Here is a 21,298-nt window from a genome sequence, read left to right as displayed (position 1 = left end):
CATGTTCAGCATCTTTGTTTGTAGTTGTCTAATGAGTTGCACAACGGAGAGATCTTAACACTCCTCACATGGTTTGTCGTACAAACGTTCATGCTAAAATAATGCCTTCGTTGAATATTTCCCTCTCCCTGAAATCAGAAATAGAAAGAAGCTCCAATAGAAGTTAGTCACAAGCTTGGAAGGGTATCAGTACTGGAATTGGTCCAGTACAATTAGGTGAAGGGCTTGCCTATACTTGTGTACATATTTGACAGCCCTTTGTCAGTTGAAGAACATACAGCTCAAACGCCTCTGTATTGCAGCAGTGTAACAATGGTGCTGGAATACAGAAAAAAATGTGCTCCAAATATGAATTATGTAAATATTTCAGAATAGTAGCCTAGGTGAATATAAAAAAAAAGTCCCTGCATCAACATGGTGCAAAATGGAAATTGAACATGGATTGTAAAGATATTATTATTATTATATTATTATCATTTTGTGGGCTTTCGGGTGGTCCGAAAGCCCGAAATTTTCCTTTAGGCTTCACAGTTAATATATTCATACATTTGTGACAGACACAAACGCATCTTCGATGTGACCTCAGCTGTGGTTTAATATTTCAGTAATCGGTGTTAGATTTATTACATCACATTTGCATAATTATCATTCACTTTAATTACCTTAAAAATCTCACACATTTTCCCAGAGGATGATGCAATTATCTTATGTTCAGCTGTTAATCACCTTCTCCTTCATGTGTCCTGTTGATTAACCGTGAGTCATATCTAAGCTATTTGGTGTGCTGGAGACTCACTTGACTCCCACAAGTCACCACATCTGTATGGTCTAAGACAAGTAACCTTTCAACCTGCTGTTAGTTAGACCATACGTTACATTTCAATCTGTTTTTAGTCAGAAACATTTTTTTTCTTCTCCAGTTCTTTAGTGGGTGAGCTGTTGCTCTTTCATAGAGCAAACTGTCATCCTTCACATGCTGCTGGTTCAGAGCCTATGCAACAGCCATGCAGTAAATCTCACTGACACAATAAGTAGCCTGTACACTGTCACAGAGCATCCACTGCTCTGCTGCCTCTTCTTCTTCTTCTTCTTCTGGAAAATGACTCAGCCAGGAGTGCCGCTTTGCACACATGGTCTGCTCGGGTACTTCTCCCACATGATGTAATACTATGGGCCAGTTATGTAGCCCCGGCCCTTGGGCAACACACATCCAATCAATAGGCACACTGCCTTTAAGCCGTCGAGGAGCCGTCGCACTGGCACTGGAAATCAAAGCAGTGGATAGAAATGGGTGATGGACGCCAGTGTCAGTCAGTCGCGGAGGGAGGGAAAGAGAAACGCAGAGCACACATCTGCAAACGCTTGACACTTCAGTGTTGACAATTCCGAGTCATGTGACGTGTAACGTGAAGATGGCGCAGCTCATGCTATATTGCAGTTTGGCTCATATTTTCTTGCACCACTCGGCCAGTTTGGACCGGCGAACCGAATCAAGTCTCCTAATCCCGCGTGTGAGGATCGGAGCCCCCCCGTGCGTCCTGATCGCGGCTCGCTCATAGCTTCATAGCTCGTCAGACTCGTGGACTTCATTGCGGTGCGATATATAGGCTCGAGGACCTGAAACCTAAAATTAAATAAATAAATGCCCATAAAAAAAAAAAACCTTCCTACTGATCCAATCGAAATGCGGCTGTAATATTAGCGTTGGGAGAATAGATTACGGTGTGTTTGGTAGGTGGACACGAAGACTGCATCAGATCGGTACGACGGCTCGGAAGAACACATCGGGACCACATAGACCCCCCCCCCCCCCCGAGCCCAGAGGCGACGATGGTCGCGTTTTTTCTCCAAACGTTAGGAGAATCCGATTCCGGTCAAGACGTGCATCTCGATGTGTGAGCAGGAGACATCATCATTCGTAGCCTTTAGCCAGCGTTTAGCATCTTCCGCTCAGGATATCGACATAATGTGACTTGGTGTGCTGAAGGAAAAGAACCAAATATGTGGATACCTACGGAGGAGGAGAAGATCGGTGTTGGTGAGTTAATAAGCTATTATTGATTTTTGCCCAATTGTCAGATTCTTCGATTTCAGGGACTTTTAGACACAACGCTGGTGCCTTGGCATTTTCTAAATAACACCCATAAGGGGGTTTGTTGTCATCGACGTTTGGGATCATGTATAGGCACGATTTCATGTTCACTTTGCATATTATTGGCAATGGAAAACCTATAACCTACAGTTCCATTGGTTTACATACATGGTCAGTGACTGCATGGGGAAGAGAGAGAGAGAGAGAGAGAGAGAGAGAGAGAGAGAGAGAGAGAGAGAGAGAGAGAGAGAGAGAGAGAGAAATTGCGTGGGATGATTCAATCCATACAGCCCCTAGCCTCTACTACCATCACGGATGTCTGCCTTGCTTGTGATACAGCCCCACACGTTTAATATCAAACCATCTAACGTTGTAGTTGGGATCAGTAAACATGCATCAATGTTGGCTTATTGTTAAGTTTTCTTTGAAGATCTTTATCATGGGAGAAGGATGATTCACGTTTGAACCACAAGGGGGCAGTGACGCCGCCCTTTCCCTCCAACAGGTGTAGGCTGGAGTAAGCAGCGGGGCTGCATGTAGCCTTCATGTAGAAGCACTGAGCTGTAATAACCACAGGCCTTCTGCTGCGACAGATTCAAATGCCTTATTATTATCATTATTTATATCTTTTTTTTTCTAAAGCGACTGTACAACTGTCACCGATCATCGTTTTGAGCGTTGTGTCTTATTACGACACCGACTAGCCTACTACTCGCTCACAACGCCAACATAATCCGAGTGATGCGATGGGCCGAATGAGTCATGTCCAGATGCTCATCACGAGCGTGTTCTATACTTGCAGGGCTGCTCGCTCGCTTGCGGTTCTTTTTTTATGACGGGGCTGGTGTAGGGCTACAAGTTTGAACATACTGAATAATCCACAGAGAGACACGCATAGCGGAGGAATAGCAACGAAACAGTGGACGGTGTGAGTGAGTGAGTGAGTGAGTGAGGAGGAGGAGGAGGAGGCGGAGGTGGAGGAGGGAGCAACAGATCACCGCTACCTCCGCATCCATTCGGTAAAGAGTGTAATAGCGCTCTCCGTGGTGCTGAAATACGACCGGGATCTTAATGGGATGACGAGCTAGGGGGTTACGGGACGTTGTGCTCGTCCAGCCCGTTTTAAACAAGCTATGGTGGAGCCCCATGTGAAAAAGGTGGTGATGCATCACTGTTTTGTCGTTGTACACACACACACACACACGCACGCACGCACGCACGCACACACACACACACACACACACACACACACACACACACACACACACACACACACACACACACACACACACACACACACACACACACACACACACACACACATGCTAAACCATAAACTGAACCTCAAATAAACTTAGATCATTTTTGTATTGATCATTTAAAGAACTGCTTGCATTCAACTATTGGTTGTCTAGTCTAAGTAGTCAATTCCGACTAGGATTACAGAGCCCAAATTGGCTGAGTGGATAATTCTGATGTATTTAACTATGATCTCAACCCCTCATCTTAGCACCACACTCAAGGCTGAACGCGATAAGGATGGAAACTCCCTTTATGCATTTCAGGGATTCTATGATATTGGATTATTCTTTGAAGGCAGTGCACCCAAAGTTGAGGCCATTGTGAACCATTTTGTTCATGGTCGACAAAGCCTGCATAAATAAAGCATGAGTAGAACACACATGCACTTGTGGGCATCTGTTTGTGTATGAGAGAGAGGGAGAAAAAGAGAGGGAGAGAGCAAGAAGAGATAGACAGAGATGCAGAGAGAGAAAGGGAGAGAGGAAGGAAGGGAGTCAATTGTCTATTGTCATTACATTGGTGCTGAAAATAGATTCAAGTTTGGGCCTTTACATCTGCATTCCCACTATAGGTGAATGGCTATGGATATACAGGAAGGCAGCCGTAAAACTGACTTGAAATCAGTTCTGGCAAAATATACCCCAAGGTCTAGTAGAAGAAATTCTCCAGGTTGGCGAGAACTCGAAGCAGCGTACCAATAAATGAGCAAAGGCTTCAGCGTTATAATGAACCACACGACTCACTGGCTCTCACTGTGCCAAGTTGTTGCGTCGTCGTGTTTTGAAACTTTGTCCAGTAGAGAACTACAACATGGCTACCTCTTTGTAGGACCTCTTTAGACTACAAGCTCAGTCTCATTGGGTTAGTGGAATGTGTGAAGGCAGTGCTCAACTCATCCCAAACCCATCACCAATCGTTCTCAGGAATAAGGAATACAATGGTAGATGGACTGCATTCATTTAGCGTTTTTCAGACCTTTGGCCACAAGCGCTTTCATTATTGCCTCACATATGCACGTTCATACACCGATATGCTGTCTCATAGGCAAGGCAACAGCCAGGTCATCTGGAGGGGGGGGGGGGGGGTACAACAGGTACAACTCGACACTTAGCTAGGAGGAGCCCAGGATCGGCCCAGCATCCTTCAGGGTGGCAGACAACCCGGTCTCCCTCCTGCCGTCCACTCATAAGGGGGGACAGGAAGCCAGGTACACATCATTTGAATAAAATCAAGGTCAGCACAATAAGGACGTGAACTGTTCAGATGCTCGGTCCTCAACAAAGATCCTGTCGGGTCGAGTGGTCATTTTCCTTTTTATTTGTGTGACGTAGGTTGTTGTAGGTGATGTAGGCAAGGCGATCCATTTTGTGACACTTAAGTAAAGATTATTGCTGTTTCTTCTACCTCTTTTTTTTAATCTTTTTATTATTCACCAATATTAAGGTGCTATGATATGGAGGTCTTCAGATTAGTTATAGTTAGTTTTCATATTTTACAATAAATATGAAGCATTTTTGAGGACAAAGTGATAGAGAGCGAGAGAGGACTGCAAAGGAAGCCAAGTGAAATAGGTCAACGTTAGACTGAAACTCTGAATGTCAAGCCTCTGACAACAAGCTAAATGCTGTGTGTGCCAAAATCATTGTGACAAAGAAAGACCAAGAAAATAATAACACCCTGGCAAGCACCATTTATAACGTGTGTATGTGTGTGCGTGTGTGTGTGTGTGTGTGTGTGTGTGTGTGTGTGTGTGTGTGTGTGTGTGTGTGTGTGCGTGTGTGTGCGTGTGCGTGTGTGTGCGTGTGTGTGTGTGTGTGCATGTATGTATGAATGAGTGTGTTTGTGTGTATGAATGCATGTGTGTGTGTGTGTGTGTGTGTATGTATGAATGCATGTGTGTGGGTGTGTTTGTGTATGATTGTCTACCACATGCATGCTTTTGTGTGCTTGTGTGTGTATATATGTCTGCTCCAGAAACCTCTCTTTGCACAGACACGTCTAAAGTAAGGAAATCTATTATTATGTGGACACAATCGTTATAATGACAAATACGTTTAATACTTTGGTAATGGGCTCGCATCCCTGCCTTTTCTGATAGGCGTTTACTTAGCATTTGCTTATATTTGTTTGTTTAAAATAAACAAGTTAGCATTAAGCTAGCATGAAGAGGTGTTAGTTGAATCTCATGTATGCTAATAAACTTTATAAGAAGGCTTTATACTAGCTGCCCACTGCCTAGAGATGATCAGGTCAGGCTCCTTCCTCTCATATTGTTCCCTGGGGTAGGGTGGACCCTTGGCTGCCTTTGGCTTATTCTGCATGGCTGTAGCCACAACTTCTGTGTTGTCTCTAAGGAGTGCAGTATCCGAAGAGAGAAAGAATCATTTATATTATTTAGTAAGTAGAATCATTGAGCGTTTCCTCCCAGATGTGCTGATTTTCGTGGCATGTGTTCATTCTGTCAACGGTGATAGGGAGTAGATAGTTGTTGTATTGTGTTAGCTTTTGGATTCACCAAAGCACCTCAAGCTTAATGCACACTGGCACAGGAAACAACGCATACAAACAGCATACAAGATGCCAGGTAACGTTCCGCTAATATGTAATTACTGTCGCCGCCATCTGGGGGATGTCAGCAGCTCTCGTAAACAAACACACCATTCATTTCCGTTTGACGCGTGTCTTTTCCTGTTTAGTTTTTTTTCCGTTGTTGTATTTTTACTGACTTGGAGGACATATAAGTAGGGTGGCTCACAAATAGTGCACAACCCACGCCTGAAGCAAAGTACAAAACAGTGACACGGCGACTTTCGTTGTATGCCATCGCCCGTCGCTCTTTGACGCCTATGCTTGATTTGAACAATAATGCTCAGCAACAGCTTCTGTAATCTCACCATTAAAAACAAAAATATGAAACCAGAAATCCTACGTCCCTGTAGCAGTTACAGTTGGAGAAAGCCCCCCCGGTTTCTGGACGATCTGTTGCTATAGTTACCATAGCAAAGGAACTAAGCACTTGTTTCCCTCCAACGGGCTCCGAAGCTGAGCCCCTGCACCCTTCCCTTAGCCCTCCTCCTCCTCCTCCTCCTCCTCTTCCTCCCCCTCATACAGGTCCCCTGGCTAGTTCATTAGCATAATGACTCACATGGTGCACTCCTCCAAGGGCCACCATTTGTATGCTTTTTAAAATTTTTATTGTCAATGGAGTCCTGTCATTATCAAACAAAAGTATATTTTCTCAGGCTTGCATGCATTAGCTCTCGCCGGTGTCGTCCAACGCAGGAACAGGCTGCGGCTGGGGTGCCAGAGGCTACGCGCTACACTGTGGGGGGAAATTCAGTGTGACGAGTTGTGCTTTGGAGATTAAACGTATACTTAGTGTTTTTTTTTCTCTCTCTCCGTGGTTGGATCTTTCCGCGTGTGTACAGGCCAAGCCTCTGATTTCACGACGCTGCAAAAGCTGGCTCAAGCAAGATGCATGCTAAGGCGGAGCGTTTAGTCAAACTACTTTATAGTTGTGGGTGGGATCTTTTTTTTTTTTTACTGTAGACCGTGCAATTAACATGACATTGCACTAAAATTGGGCCTGCTTAAGAATTAATTGCCTATTAAAATGACTACCCACCTCAGGGTGGGAGATTGTTTACAGTTGATTAAACAGTGCCTCCTGCATACACTGTGTTTAGATGCTTGCATCTAACGGCTTATTAAAATCCCCCAGTTTCCCGCCTTTCTGCAGTCCCAAAAACACATGGATGTCCACCGTGCATTATCAGGGGTCCCAAGGCAGAAACCCAACACAAGCCACACTCTGGTCTCTCTCTCTCTTTCTCTCTCTCTCTCTCTCTCTCTCTCTGTCTCTCTGAAGAGCACCAGCAGGCGCCGCGATAAAACAAATAAATAAATGAAAAACATAACAAAATGTTGATCTTCCTTTTCTCGTTTTTTGTCTTTTTCTGCACAGTAATCAGCAGCTTCCGCTCCCCAGTATGTCAGGCCCTGGTGCTGGAGGTCGGGGAAACCGTGCAGATCCTGGAGAAGTGTGAAGGTAGGGGCGCCGCCGCCGCAACCGCTCTGGTTCTGTTGCTGAGTGCTGCTGGACAGAATGTACAGCTCCTGCATGCTCACTTCTACACATGCTCTGATCGCCTTGACATTCAATGTAAATTACCATCCATTGAATGTACATTGTCAAAGGCACACATCCACATGATAAACTATCCCTTTGTCTACGGCCACCTGGATACTTATGCTTTGTATCCCAATTCTCTGGCATGGAGCTATTGCTTCATCTCTGCTAGTATAGTTTGTGCTATTCTTGCCATATTTGGGCTATTTCTGCGTATTTGTGACTCTTTTAAATAATTAGATATCTTCCTAATATTCTTGTGCTATTTCTTGTGCTTATACCATCACAAGACATTTCACTGGTCAGGTCACGGTGATATACTGTGCATATGACAAATATAACACCTTGACTTTGACTTGAGGATGTGGAAGTATGATTTTCAAGGGCGAGGGGTAAAAGATATATTGGCGTGGCGCTCTCTTTGGCGCAGCATGAGGTTCCAGCCACTATAGTGGCCGACCTCAGCGGAGAGAGAGTAGGCAGAGGGATCTGAACAAATGGCAAACCCTCAAAATGATTTTCTGTGCTTAAAAAGCGGATGTGTGTTTCCTTTAGGTTGGTACCGGGGCTTTTCCACCAGGAAGCCTTCTGTCAAGGTAAATATGTCCATGTGTACAAGTATGTCTGTGTTGTTCAATGCAGTCATGCATGTTTTATTGACATGACTGGAGAGAAATTATTCAGAGCATATAAACCATGGGACTTCAGAACCATTTGGAGAGTGTAAACCTGCGTTTTGTGCTCCTCCCACGTTTCTGCCTCCTAACATTTCTCACCATATTTCCGCGTTACCTTTCTGTGTGCACCAATTCAAAGCCAAGTGCCTAGTGGCCACTGAGTCCATTACTCCTGCATTGTGTCACAGTCACACTCCGCCTCTGGCTAAGATTTGATAGCAATGTGTCACTCACTCGCAACACACACACACACACACACACACACACACACACACATACACACACACCTACACGCAAAAACGTGCAATCTCTGTGGCTGAGCTGGAGCCTGGCCAGTAAACAGTGGCACCAGGGAGAGGAGCTCCGTGTGAATACAGTACACGCTAACAACACGCCGTCTGAACTGCATGGTTAAGCATATGATTGGGCTTATTATACGTTATTATATAAAGGGTTATAATATATACTAAGGTATGAGAGCTTTGTCTCTTTGGGTATTCGCCAGGTTGTGATTCATGACAGGTGTTTTTCAAGTTTTGAATTTCTTTTGAATTATTTTATAATAGTTATTTGTAAGCAAGTCTCACAAATCTGACTTTATATTAACATGTAAAGTCTGTTGGCAGTCAGCTGAAGACTGGGTGAACCAGGTGTTTCATTTTATTTAGCTTTGAATGTATTTCGACCAATCATGTTGCCGGGGGTGGGGATTGTGGGGATCTGTAGGTGCGTGTTACATGGAACGGGTCTCTACTGGAAACAACCTCTCTACTGGAAACAACCACAACAAATGTGATACGGATGACCATTCATCTCGGATCCAGAAGAGTTTTATACTAAAACGATAGCATTGTCTTCCAAATGCCAGAGCCCCTCCTTGGTCAACAGCGAACACAAACTCGGCCAGCACTGGTAAAATCTAAACCTTTCCCATAGAAGAGAAGGGAATAGAAGCTTCAACATCCTGTTAAGAGACCAAAGACCTTAGACAAATTGGCTGTAAAAGTTTCAAATCAAACCTGTGTAGTAGACTGGCCTCTGTAGAAATACATTGGTAGTCTTCTGAAACCTTTGCTTGCACTCGCTAATTACTTTATCTTCGGAAAAATACATCCGTTACAAAACAGGAAACCCTGCGTAACTCCAACCCTCGTACTTCCTGGTTGCTGTAGAGTCTCCCGCCAGAAGTTATGGCTATATTGAACTTCAGAAAATTCACTAAAAATATGCTGCTAAAATGACCGGATAGTCACCAAATGACATGGGCATCCGTGTGTTGTCCTGTTTATTGTATGACTGTATGATTAAATATACTTTGCATTAGATATGATCTCTCGAGTTCACTGCCCACAGCCTCAACAGAACCAGTGATCTTATTCCAGCCAGCAGATGGGGCAAACCCTAGTGACTAGGTGTTCACAATGTCGACAAGCTCACAAGCTTCAATAGAGCTAATACAATTACTGGTAGAGTAGTTACCAGAGTCCACACCGTATATGATCGCACACTCACAACCAGGGTGGTTCCGGTTTCACAGCAGGCAGTATTTGCTCTGCAGTGGGTGGAAAGGGAATGGAGTGATAGTTTCAAGTGTAAGCCCCTGAGCCCAAAGTATCTCATTCTCTTTAGAGAGCCTGTTTGAGCCTCTTCTCCCATGCTGGTTCATTTTGATTAGATTAGATTAGATATGATTACTTCACTGCCATTGGTCTTGCTTGGCAGGAAGTGCTGTTGTGCATTAAAGTACATTACGTCCTATATGATGTTGCCATATGTGCCGTTTGGAACATACCAATGGCAGAAACCAAAACAGCAGAAGACCGGCCCATGACCTAGGTTTAGAGACCGTACTGTCCCAGATCAGAGAATAACCTAAAGATGGAGTATTTCAAACCCCACACACTGTGTGGTGCCCTTTAAGACCACAGGGACACGATGACATCCAACTGAAAATACCCAATACTAGCATCACACACAAGATGTTATATCCAACGCTGGAATAGGAAGATTGTGGAACGAAATAATGAAGGTAATTATCTCCCGCTTTGAGACATTTCAAATGAGCAGCTGCGGTTACACAGTGCAGTACAATTCTATTTTTGGCTTATGATATGGAAACAGATATATGATTTACTATGTGCTAGACCTGAATAATGCATGCTAACTATAGAATAAAAATCCCTTTTTCAACTATTTTACTAACTATTAGTGCATGTTACCTAGCGGGTGGATACTTAAAGGATGAGCTGGTTTAATTGTGTTTGTTTATCTTATTGCCCGGGTCCCCAATGAAGCAGGAAATAGAGCCTTACCTCTGGTGCCTACATTCACTACACTTCCATCCACTCTCCATGAGCCGGCGTCTGATCTGGCTTCTCTGCTGGAGTTGCCCAACACAGATGTTTTAAGACATGCCCAAAAACTCATCACTGCACCAAAGACAGCCATTTACAAATTGCCTTATGGATCCTTGCGAGTGGCAGGAACACATAATCATCATTATAATGCAGTAAATATCAGTCACTCTGTCTTGCAATATTTCACTCATTTATCTTTTGTTTATTTTAAATCATATACTGTGTATGCATCACTTTGTCTTATTTGGTTGTGCGCTACTCGAAAAATAACCACCCACTTATATGATTGATTGAGAGTTATTTCTATCCCTGCCCCCTGGTTACGAATTGTGTTTCAAGATTGCACATTTAGCCATAGGTCACCCATTACAATTCTCTAAGTCAGGGTTCTCATGAATACAGCAGTGCCTTCCCTTAGAAACAGCATACGCTACTATGAAAAAGGTTATCACCAGCAGGCAATCTCTATTTTTAACTCTTAGCCTCTTTTGAACTGAAAGGGCAGAAGTGGATGTGTTTGTGTGTGCGGCACATTTAAGGGAACGACAAGCTAAATCTGTCTGCAAAGAGAGGGGTGGGTGTCTCTCCGTGGTTTCGCCTCTAATACCGCTCTCCCCAGCTATTTACAGTAGCAACCAGCAAAATACCTCCATTTTGTTGTGTCGTCTGCCACCCTCACACTTACCCACGCACTTAGTGTGTGTGTATGTGTGTGTGTGTGGGTGTGTGTGTGTGGGTGTGTGTGTGGGTGTGTGTGTGTGTGTGGGTGTGTGTGTGTGTGTGTGTGCGCGTGTGTGTGCGTGTGTGTGTATATATATCTCAAGAGAGAAAATCAGCTGTGCATGCCTTGGCCAATTCATCACATCTGCCAGATTAGAATAAAGATGACAAAATGCATGTCTGGCACTTGGCACCATTCAGTCTGTAATGTCCTTCCCCTCTAAGTCAAGCCACAATTAGGGCCATTAGGTGCTGCGTCCTGTACTCCTGTCTTCTGTGTTGTGTGCAAGTTGTCGCCGTCTGTAGAAAACACAACAGCCTTTGGCACTTGTTAATTAAACTGAAGGCCGAAGGCGTGGGATATTTGTGTGGAGAATAACACAGAGAAGAGGGAAACACTAAATACAGGATTGAACTCCTGGATCAAACTGTAGATAATGCTTTTTTTTTTTTTTTAAGATACAATGTATTACAAATGTACTTATTGTAAGTCGCTTTGGATAAAAGCGTCTGCTAAATGCCCTAAATGTAAATGTAAATGTAAATACAAAAACTCACAGAGAATAGTGTGTTTCTCTGGTGTTGGAGGAAGGGGGCCCCTAAATTGTATATAGGTTAGGGTTAGTCTTAACCCTTAATTGTGACCTCCTTACAGCATTGTTTTACCTAACCTGTAACTTTGTATTTCCGCAGGGTATTTTCCCAACGGGTTATGTTCACCTAAAGAAATCCACAGTGACCAACAGAGGGTGAGTCTAATGCTTTTACAAATACACATTTTCCAAGGTTTTTATTAAAGCTTTGTTGGTTAATTTCAGTCAATCACACAGGGTCGTCATTTACCTTTTGTGTTTGTCATTTGTTCATGGTGACGAGAGAGTAAGGATAGCGTAGTGGTTAGGATGTTCCCAGCTTGCAGGTTGTGAGTTTGAACCCTGACCTACACTTCCTTGTAGGCTTCCTTGAGTTGAAAATACCTGCTCATTAAGTTCTGTATAAAAGTGTCTGCTGAACGACTCAAGACGAGTACTTCAGTGTGAACCGGGTGATCTTGGCTAATCCACATTTAGTTCCAGAAGGAAAACAAGGTGGGAGTAAAAGCGTTGATCTCACACTCTTCGTCACCACCACCGTCATCAGATCTAGTGAAGGACACCAAGGTGTACTTATATCGCGTTGTCACCCCACAGCAGTGATGAAAAGAAGCTAGAGCAACACATTACCTACTTGATTTATTTGTTTCACTTGATAGCTAATCGAATGACGCCCGCTCTCGGTTTGAGTCACACCACTGACGTCTTTCAGTTGGCTGGCGTCTGAGCGTGCAAAGCGTCTTTTCTCTTCCTCTATTGTCTTGAATCCTTCTTGATCCTCATGCACATGCGGGCGTAGAATCAGAGCCAGTACTAGTATACACACACACACACACACACACACACACACACTTGCACATACTGTACACACACACACACACACACACACACACACACACACACACACACACACACACACACACACACACACACACACACACACACACACGCACAAAAGACCCTTGTCAAAATTCGTACTGTGTGTGGAAAGTTGAACGACAAAAGGCGAAGACAGCAGAAGGCAGAGCAGATCTTTATCAGCCACTGCTCACACAGATCTCATCTTGTGGTTGTGGGCCACGGCGCCAACTAGTAGCATACATCACACTGTTAACACTGCCCCGCGGTACAGCCACCGCCTAGCAGGGGACCTCCTGTTTGCAATGGAACAAATACAATCGTTCAGATGAGGAGGGAAATTGACGTTATTCGTGCTTTGAGTTTTGACTTTGGAGGATTGTGCTGTGCTGTGAGTGAGTGAGGTAAAGCTACAGCCTGTCTTTGTAGTTCCTCTGAAGGGTTCCTCCTCCCGCAACATAGAACATCACCTCTTTGGTTCCTCCATGTAACGGATTGGGGCTGTAGTGTGATTTGATCAAGAGACATCTTTCTTTGTAGCGCGAGCAACGAAACCGGGGAAATTTTTGATGTATCAAAGTTGGGTGTGTTGATTGCATGCCATAGCGGAGCCTTTACAAAAGAAGAAATGAGTCATGTGTCTGTCTTTCATGCCATCGCTGTTGTTTTATCCAAAGCTTGTTTCCTTTCTCCTCTGATGATTTGCCATGAATGTGGGGAAAAAAAAGAACAGATAACCACAAAAGGCTATATTATTCTTTATAATAATGATGAATTCATTATTATTATTTTCTATATTGTTATGATTAATATTGTATGCAGATTTGCTCTTCACAGCTCACAAAACGTGATTGGTTTGTTTGCGTCTCTGTTTGTCCTGTTTGCTTATTCGGTGGCATTTCTGTCACTGTGTGTGTGCGTGTGTGTGTGTGTGTGTGTGTGTGTGTGCGTGCGTGCGTGTGTTTAAACACGTGGTTCTGGTGCGGGCCCCCAGGCTCTGTGAGACGGTGGTGCCCCTGGAGGACCCCATCATCACAGAGACCACCTCCACGCTGCAGGAATGGGCGGTGTTGTGGAAGCAGCTCTATGTGGTCAGTCACACTTCGCATTATCTCCATTGCATCACAGTGTTGTGAACTCTCAATGACACAAACACAGGTGCAGCACGGGGCTGACGGGGTGTTAGATGTGTTGATTCAAAATGGTCTCCATGTGTTCGACTAATTCACACGTCTCTCGCGGGTTCTGGCTCAATCGTTTACGCCAAACGGTCCCGAATAAAAATACGCACTGTTGCAAATATTGATCAATTTTTCACACTTAAATTACTTTTTTATACAGGACCTTAGTGTGTCTCTTGAATGTTCTGTTCATAGACACATTTGTGCATGCCCAGTAGGGTGAGGAGCACATGGGAATGCAGTCTTTCAGAAAAATCCTTCAATTTCAATATAAAGGCGTATATCCTAAGGAGTTTGAGTGGACTTGGGAAAGCATACATTGTATTACTCTTAAAGAATGATGCTTGTTAAGGAAAGGGATTTTAATTAAATAATGCCTTGCAGTTATGTTATAATCCTCTACAGGTTATTCTATATTCTATACTTTCACAGTTACAGGTGAATTCAAACAAACACGGATAGTTGCACAAACACACACACACACACACCGGTAGCTCAGAAACATATTTTGAAGCCAGCCCTTCTCACTGTCAAACCCCAGCCATGTTCTCAAACACTATCCATGAGGCACAAGGACGGCTAGTTGGCCACAGATAGCGGCGCTCACAGCCGTCCTATCCAATTACATGCGGTGTCCTTCAGACGTTGCTCTCCATCTTGCCCGCCCCTTCCCCCCCTTCCCCCCCACCTCCTTCTCCACGGAGACCTCCTCACTCTGCGTCAGGCCGGCCCTGTGAGGAACAAAAGAGATGAACAAAATGAAATATAGAAATATATACGTTACCGGGGGAAACCTGAGGCCCCCTCACAAACACACAAACGTCCTCCTCCCGAGCATCCCGGTGCGGCCAGGCAGACACGGTGGGCTTTTGGGGGGGGGGTGGGGGCACGGAGCGGGGTAGAGCGGATATGCCGGCCGAGCTGGCAGTGTCTCCTTACATAACCGCCTGGGTGAAGACTGCTCATGCTCCCAGCCAAACCAAGGGGCCTGAGGCGTGACCGCTGTGATGTAACTTCCTCTGGAGCTCGGCTAATGTGTGCACCACTGATTTAACACTAGCGCTCGCTTTGGTTGCTCACACACACACACACACACACACACACACACACACACACACACACACAGACACTCCCTTTGTGCGGTAAAAGCTATAGTTGGGGTTGTGATAGTCCAAAAGCAGAAAAAAGGCATGTATTATGGGCTACGTGGGGATGTTGCTACCTATCCGCCGTTCTTATAGCAGCCAATTACAGTTTATAGCAGTACTTGAAGAAGCAATGGTCTAAGCATAAATGTGCATTAGTTGTAATGTACATAATGAGCCCCACGGAATAATCCGAGAGGGATAATCAAGAGATGTGCTTTCCGGCATCTCCCAGCCGCTCAGAACCTACTCTCTTATCCTCATTAAATTTACATGCCGAGCGGTAGGAAATGACTTCATCCTGTGCCGTTATGTAAACAAACCTGGGTGGTAATGTGTGCTTGTCTCAAGACTCGGAGTGCAAAAAAAACCTGAATAACCTGTGTTATTTTATGAAAGGACGATCATGGAGATTACATCATGGAAAATGAGGCAAAAAATTTGACATGGGGACTGTATCGTTTAATATTTCTTTATGTGTTTAATTTAGGAGGGATGTTTTATTGGCACGGTGAAACATAGTGGGATGAATAGAAGCATAGAAAAATTCTGATTCGGTGGAAAACCAGCGTGGCTCTCCTATGACTGGAATTACAGACGCAGGTTATTTCTGCCTCTCCCTGCCAGACTTCATTAATAATACGCATCACTTGACATTACCATTCGAGAGGTCAGCAACCGTGATCGATACAAACATAAATAAAGGTAATACAATGAAGCCCCTGGGTTAGAGACTGTGTGATCGAGATTGACAAGATGCGAGGCGCCTGCTTCCAGAACCCGTCCTCCTAACCCTGGTCTCTGGTCCCGCCTTGGCCTCAGAAACACAAGGTGGACCTGTTCCATAAGCTGCGCCATGTGATGAACGAGCTGATGGACCTGCGTCGCCAGCTGATCCAGGGTCACCTGGCCCAGGACCAGACCCGCGAGATCAAACGACACATCACTGTGCGACTGGACTGGGGCAACGAGTGAGTGGCCGACAAAACACAAGCATCTACGACACGGACCTCACAGCAAAAGTTGCGAAATAAATCGGATGCCTTAGGATGCCTGATTATCACTTTCATTTTCACCTTTCCTTTCCCTGCTCTACAACAAACGCCTTTTCTTTGTTTTTCTGGTTCTAGATAGTCCTCCTCTGCGATGTAATATGTGTATGATGTGTGTAATGTATGATGTCATTTTATGGGCAGAGGGGGTTATGCTTAGAAAACGCATGAGGTCAATGGGCCATCTGTCGGTTAATGTAGGGTTCGTCGGACTTCATAGTGTTCCTTCATTGTCTTGGTCAACATCAGCATGCATCGCTGGCGAGACCTGATGTATGTTTATACATGGGAGTACTCTGCTTATCAGAGCTTCATTGGCTAGGGGCCCGGTAATAAGCCCTAGCTAATTGGATGTGCATTTTTAGCTCAGTGCTACCCACTTAATTACCAGTGGTATCATGGTACAAACAATCTACATCAGGCTTCGCATTTATCTTACATGTGAGAGGATTTCCATCTTGTGAACTAAGGTTTGCAGGATCGGAGATTAACAATTCAATGTTTTCTTAACCATTGCTATTGCTACTACTACTACTGTTTTGTTGTTCTTCACCTGGACAGATGTCACTCTAAAAGCTCCCTTTTCCCTTTCTACCTTTCTCTCGACCCCCCTCACCCCTCCTCCATCAGGCACCTGGGCTTAGACCTTGTTCCCAGGAAGGAGTTTGAGATGGTGGATCCGGATCAGATCAGCATTTCGGAACTCTATAAAATGGTACAGTCACAATTTATTTTTAAACACACACTTATACAATGTAACATTTAGTGATTGTGTTCACATTCAACTGTTCCTATTTTCTCAGAGTAGCATTGGGCGGTCGATAAGATCATGTCAATCGATCCAGGATTGAGTTGATCTTCATCATATTAAAACATTCATCCCTGACATGGGGGTTCCTTATGGATTTGTTAATAATTGAAAGTAATAATTACTACAAAACGTTCCTCGCTTCCCTTGCAATATGCTCCTCTCGTCCCCCTCTGCTTGGGTGTGGTTTGGCCGATAAGAACATGTTGTGTGGCGATGTGTGGCGATGTGTGCAGAACGTGGATCAAACCATCCATAAGAAGGTGACTCACAGAAGGCAGCGCTACCCAGCTGCTGCTATGTGACGCTGGCGTGCGCCTTGGCGAGCTAGACGGGCGGGACGTAACGCCGTATGACACGCTGCGCGTGTGGGCTCGGAGGACGCGGTTCATTGGGTGAAACGTGACGACGGGCGTGTAGAAAAATAATGCTTTTGCCGTATAAACGAGGGCGTCGCTTTGTGACGTGATTTTGATTGAGACTGACTGAGGTGGGTGTTGCCGTTACTATTAGGGGTGGGAGATGAGAATCGCTCAAGCAGATCCAAATTAGGAGCATGTGGTTACGGCACAGTGGTAATCAAATGCAGGTCATGTGATGTGGCAGCTCCACGGTTAAGTAAATGAGGAGGCTTCCATCTGGCCATCGGCCAAATGTCTGCACGCAACACAGCTCCCCAACCGCACAGGAGGTATCCGCCGTCCTCCTTACATTTACATTTTCCCTGCATTTAGTTGGACGTGCGTCTAAAAACAAAGTTAAGCGCTGACCCGTGCCAAAGAAAAATAACTCCTGAATGTCGATGAAAGTGAGTTAGTTTTTTTGGCAGGACAGACACCCTTGGCGCCGTTTCAGGTCGGTGTAGTGGGGGCTCTGTTAGACCACTGGGCAGTGTGTGTCTTTGTGTGTATGTGTGTGTGTGTGTGTGTGTGTGTGTGTGTGTGTGTGTGTGTGGGGGGGGGGGGGGGGGGGGCGGGGGATTAGCCAGCTTTGTCCACTCCTCTCCCACATGCACACGTTTTCTACATGATGTGGGCTTCTTTTTTACATTGAAGTACAGCCTCTTGCCAATATAAGTGGGTGAGTTATTTTGTCCAATTCTGAACCAGGGGATGGGAGCAGACCTCGGGGCCAGCGTGTGTAGAAAGTTGTTGGGAGGCGAACGTGTCCCGTGTTGTAGTACAGCAACTGAACTGACATCTCCCTCTCTGTTTTTCTGTTTCTGTGTGTGTGTGTGTGTGTGTGTGTTTGTTTGTTTATAGCATGTATCCAGCAGACACTGTGGCCAGCAAAGCACAACCCAGGTACGGCTTTTCATTGCAGCTGTGCATCCGCTATTAAAAAATAGATGACCACACTTCCTTGTATTGCATTCCTTTGCCATTTGTTCTTCCTGAAACGTTTTCCCCCTGGCAGAGATCTTTCCAGGCACCCGTTGTTATGGTGAAATCTTGTTTTTTCCGTATTGTGAGTGTTAGCATCAAATGCCCCCGCTTTCGGGTTCCACGTCACACTGTACATGCGGAGGCTTTCAGGAAAGTGCTACGTCGGTGCGTTGTGTGTGGCTATGCGAGCCGCGCCGCCGGACCCACTGAGATTATGCCTACACAGTAATGCACTGTTATTAAGACACAGGGGGCACTCTGACTACAACTCAACCGCCTACAGGCTACCTCCACCCCTCACTCACCCCTGGATCACACATGCACACACGCACACACACACGCACGCACACTGATAAATGCAACTTTTTCATGCATAATTACATTCTAGTTTTACTGTGACTACACTGCCCAAAGCACCGTGCTTTAAGATGACTCACCTCCCCCTCAGAACCAACTTATGATGAGCCATACCCTGAGTCCATTCACAGGCCCCCTTATGCGCTCAAGCCATGTGCATTGTTGTGAGGGAAACTCTAACCTTAACAGACTGACTTTGGGCTGGATGGTAGCCTATTGGTGTCTGACTCACATTTTAAAGGTACTCGGTTTGATCCCCATGTCCGCAGCCTTGAACAGGATACCTAGCCCTATACCTGCTCCTTAATGACCTGGGTCTGGGAAATCACTGTACGTTGCTTTTGATACTAGCATCTGCTCAGTAACAACATACATGTTTTTGGTAGTAATATCACTTAGAAATCTGCCACCAAACCACCAATTGTAGCTCACCGAATGATTACTTAGCTAAATGGTTCTAAATGTGGCAATGTTTTTTGTGTAACACCCACATATACGCAAGGTGGAAATGAAATTCATGGTACCTATACAAGCAAATAGAACTCTTTGGCTAACCCTAAACCAAACGACCTAACACTCTTTGTGCTGATCTGTATGGAACCGATGACGAATAAAGGAATCCAAACGTTTGTCTAAAAGCGTGTGTGTGTGTGGGAATGACTTGTTAGTTGCTAAGGTTCTCTATCTCTCTATCTCATTGTCAGGGTGACGGTACGCGGCAGCGCCATGGCGACAGTTGCCGTGTCCCTGTGTCGCACCACCTCTTCATCAACCTGAAGAGCTTCACCTACAACAGCATCAGTGAAGACGCAGACGTCTTCTTCTTCCTCTATGACACACGTGAGGCCAAGCAGATCAGGTACACTCACGCACGCACGCACACACTCACACACACATGGACGGATGCACACACACACACACACACACACACACACACACTCTGACACATGCACGCACGCACACACAAACAGATGCTCATACCCACACATGCACACAGACACATACAGACACACACACACACACACACACACACACACCGAAACACACACCAAAACACACACACACACACACACACACACACACACACACCGAAACAAATACACACACATTCCGAAACAAACACACACACACACCGACACACACAGACACACACACACTAACACACACATACACACACACACACACACACACACACACACACTCCCACACACATGTGCTTTGCATTCATTACAATACAGCGGGTGTACTTTATAATATTCCATGGGTGACTCTTGCAGTGAGAAGTTCATGGTCAGGTTGAACAAGAATGGAGGGCCAAAGAATCCAGAGAAGGTTGACCGGCTGTGTGCACTCTTCACGGTAATAATGGTTCACTTGTAAAATCAACCTTTTTTTTAAAGATTTGAGCTGCCCCAAAGGTATTCTGATCACATTGTCTACATTATGTTCCTCTGCAGGACCTAAGCAGCAAAGACTTAAAGAGAGACCTATACATTGTTGCACAAGTCATAAGAACTGGTAAGTCAAGTTCAAAAACCCAATGTGTCAATCATTCCCCTTTCTTTAAATTTACATTTACATTTACATTTAGAGCTTTTATCCAAAGCGACTTACAATAAGTACATTTGTCAGAAGAAGGAGAAACAATATATTGTTGTCAGTACAGTAAGAATGTTCATAGAACCTAGTGCCAAGCACTTACAATTGTTAGGTTAACCCCTTCCCCATATACAACAAAGCTAGCTAGGATAAGATACTACACAATGCTAAGTACTATTTTTAAATGCAAGGACGTACAACATACGATGTGCGCAAGAGGGGTGGGGGGGGGGGGGGGGCGGTAAGGGGGGAGGCTATGCAGAGTCTAGGTGAACTCTGAACAAGTGAGTCTTGAGCCTTTTGCTTCTTACGGTGTTACGGTGCAGCACACAAGACAAGATGAGCCTTGACAGAATTCATGTGTTTTAAACATATTTTCCACGGGCTCTTTGTGCCTTTACGGGAAGGACATTGAACACAGGAGCATGGCTGGAGAATAAAGAGAGGGAACGACACGTATCGGAGGTCACCAGGTCAGAATCAGACCTGGGGGGCCACCCCCTCCCTCCCTCCCTCCCTCCCCCCTAGAGTTGTTGATGTGTTTTTGCGCCTCAGGTCGTATGCTGCTGAATGACTCGAAGAAAGGCCCGCCCACGTGCTGTACAGACGGCCCTACGGCTGCGCCGTGCTGGCCATGACGGACGTGTTCCACACCATCACCGACCTCAAGGAGGAGAAGGACTTTGTGCTCAAGATCTACACGTAAGCAGTGACCGGAGGAACACTTCTCTTTCTTCTTTCTTCCCTTCGTTCTGTGTTTTTTTTTGTCTTTGAATCTTGAATCTCGAGCAAAGTTAAGTTTGTTCATAGAGCACTTTGCGTTCGTGTTTTGTTTTTTTGGAAAATAGAAAAATAAACGATTTCAGGAAGTGAGACCAAATTAAATGCTCTATGAGAGGAATATATAAAGAAAAGGTTTAATTATAGCCACACTTTAATAACTTTACAAACTCTATATCATTTAAGTATATCAGACATTAAATGTGCCATGGGATTATTTGATCTCATAATTTAATACAACGGTGTCATCATCCTGTTGCATC

At 44.9% G+C, this 21,298-nt stretch overlaps 1 protein-coding gene across 1 annotated transcript in view; it reads left to right on the top strand.

Annotated features, from left to right (window-relative positions):
* Positions 1-2,001: 2,001 nt before the first annotated feature.
* Positions 2,002-21,298, top strand: part of LOC311359801 (dedicator of cytokinesis protein 3-like) — a gene marked incomplete at both ends in the record, with an annotated part of 45,613 nt that continues 26,316 nt past the window's right edge. Inside the window, 13 exon segments of the mRNA XM_084479836.1 lie at positions 2,002-2,038; positions 7,359-7,442; positions 8,079-8,119; positions 11,971-12,026; positions 13,723-13,819; positions 15,877-16,025; positions 16,737-16,821; positions 18,177-18,218; positions 19,361-19,515; positions 19,934-20,015; positions 20,114-20,174; positions 20,811-20,843; positions 20,846-20,957. Of these exon segments, the coding sequence (XP_084335962.1) occupies positions 2,002-2,038; positions 7,359-7,442; positions 8,079-8,119; positions 11,971-12,026; positions 13,723-13,819; positions 15,877-16,025; positions 16,737-16,821; positions 18,177-18,218; positions 19,361-19,515; positions 19,934-20,015; positions 20,114-20,174; positions 20,811-20,843; positions 20,846-20,957 (1,034 nt within the window).

This window comes from Micromesistius poutassou, assembly GCF_964030765.1.
Source record: "Micromesistius poutassou genome assembly, chromosome: 15".
Classification (NCBI taxonomy): Eukaryota; Metazoa; Chordata; class Actinopteri; order Gadiformes; family Gadidae; genus Micromesistius; species Micromesistius poutassou.
Note: the sequence above shows the minus strand (reverse complement) of the source record. Positions and strands in the feature narration are given on the sequence as shown.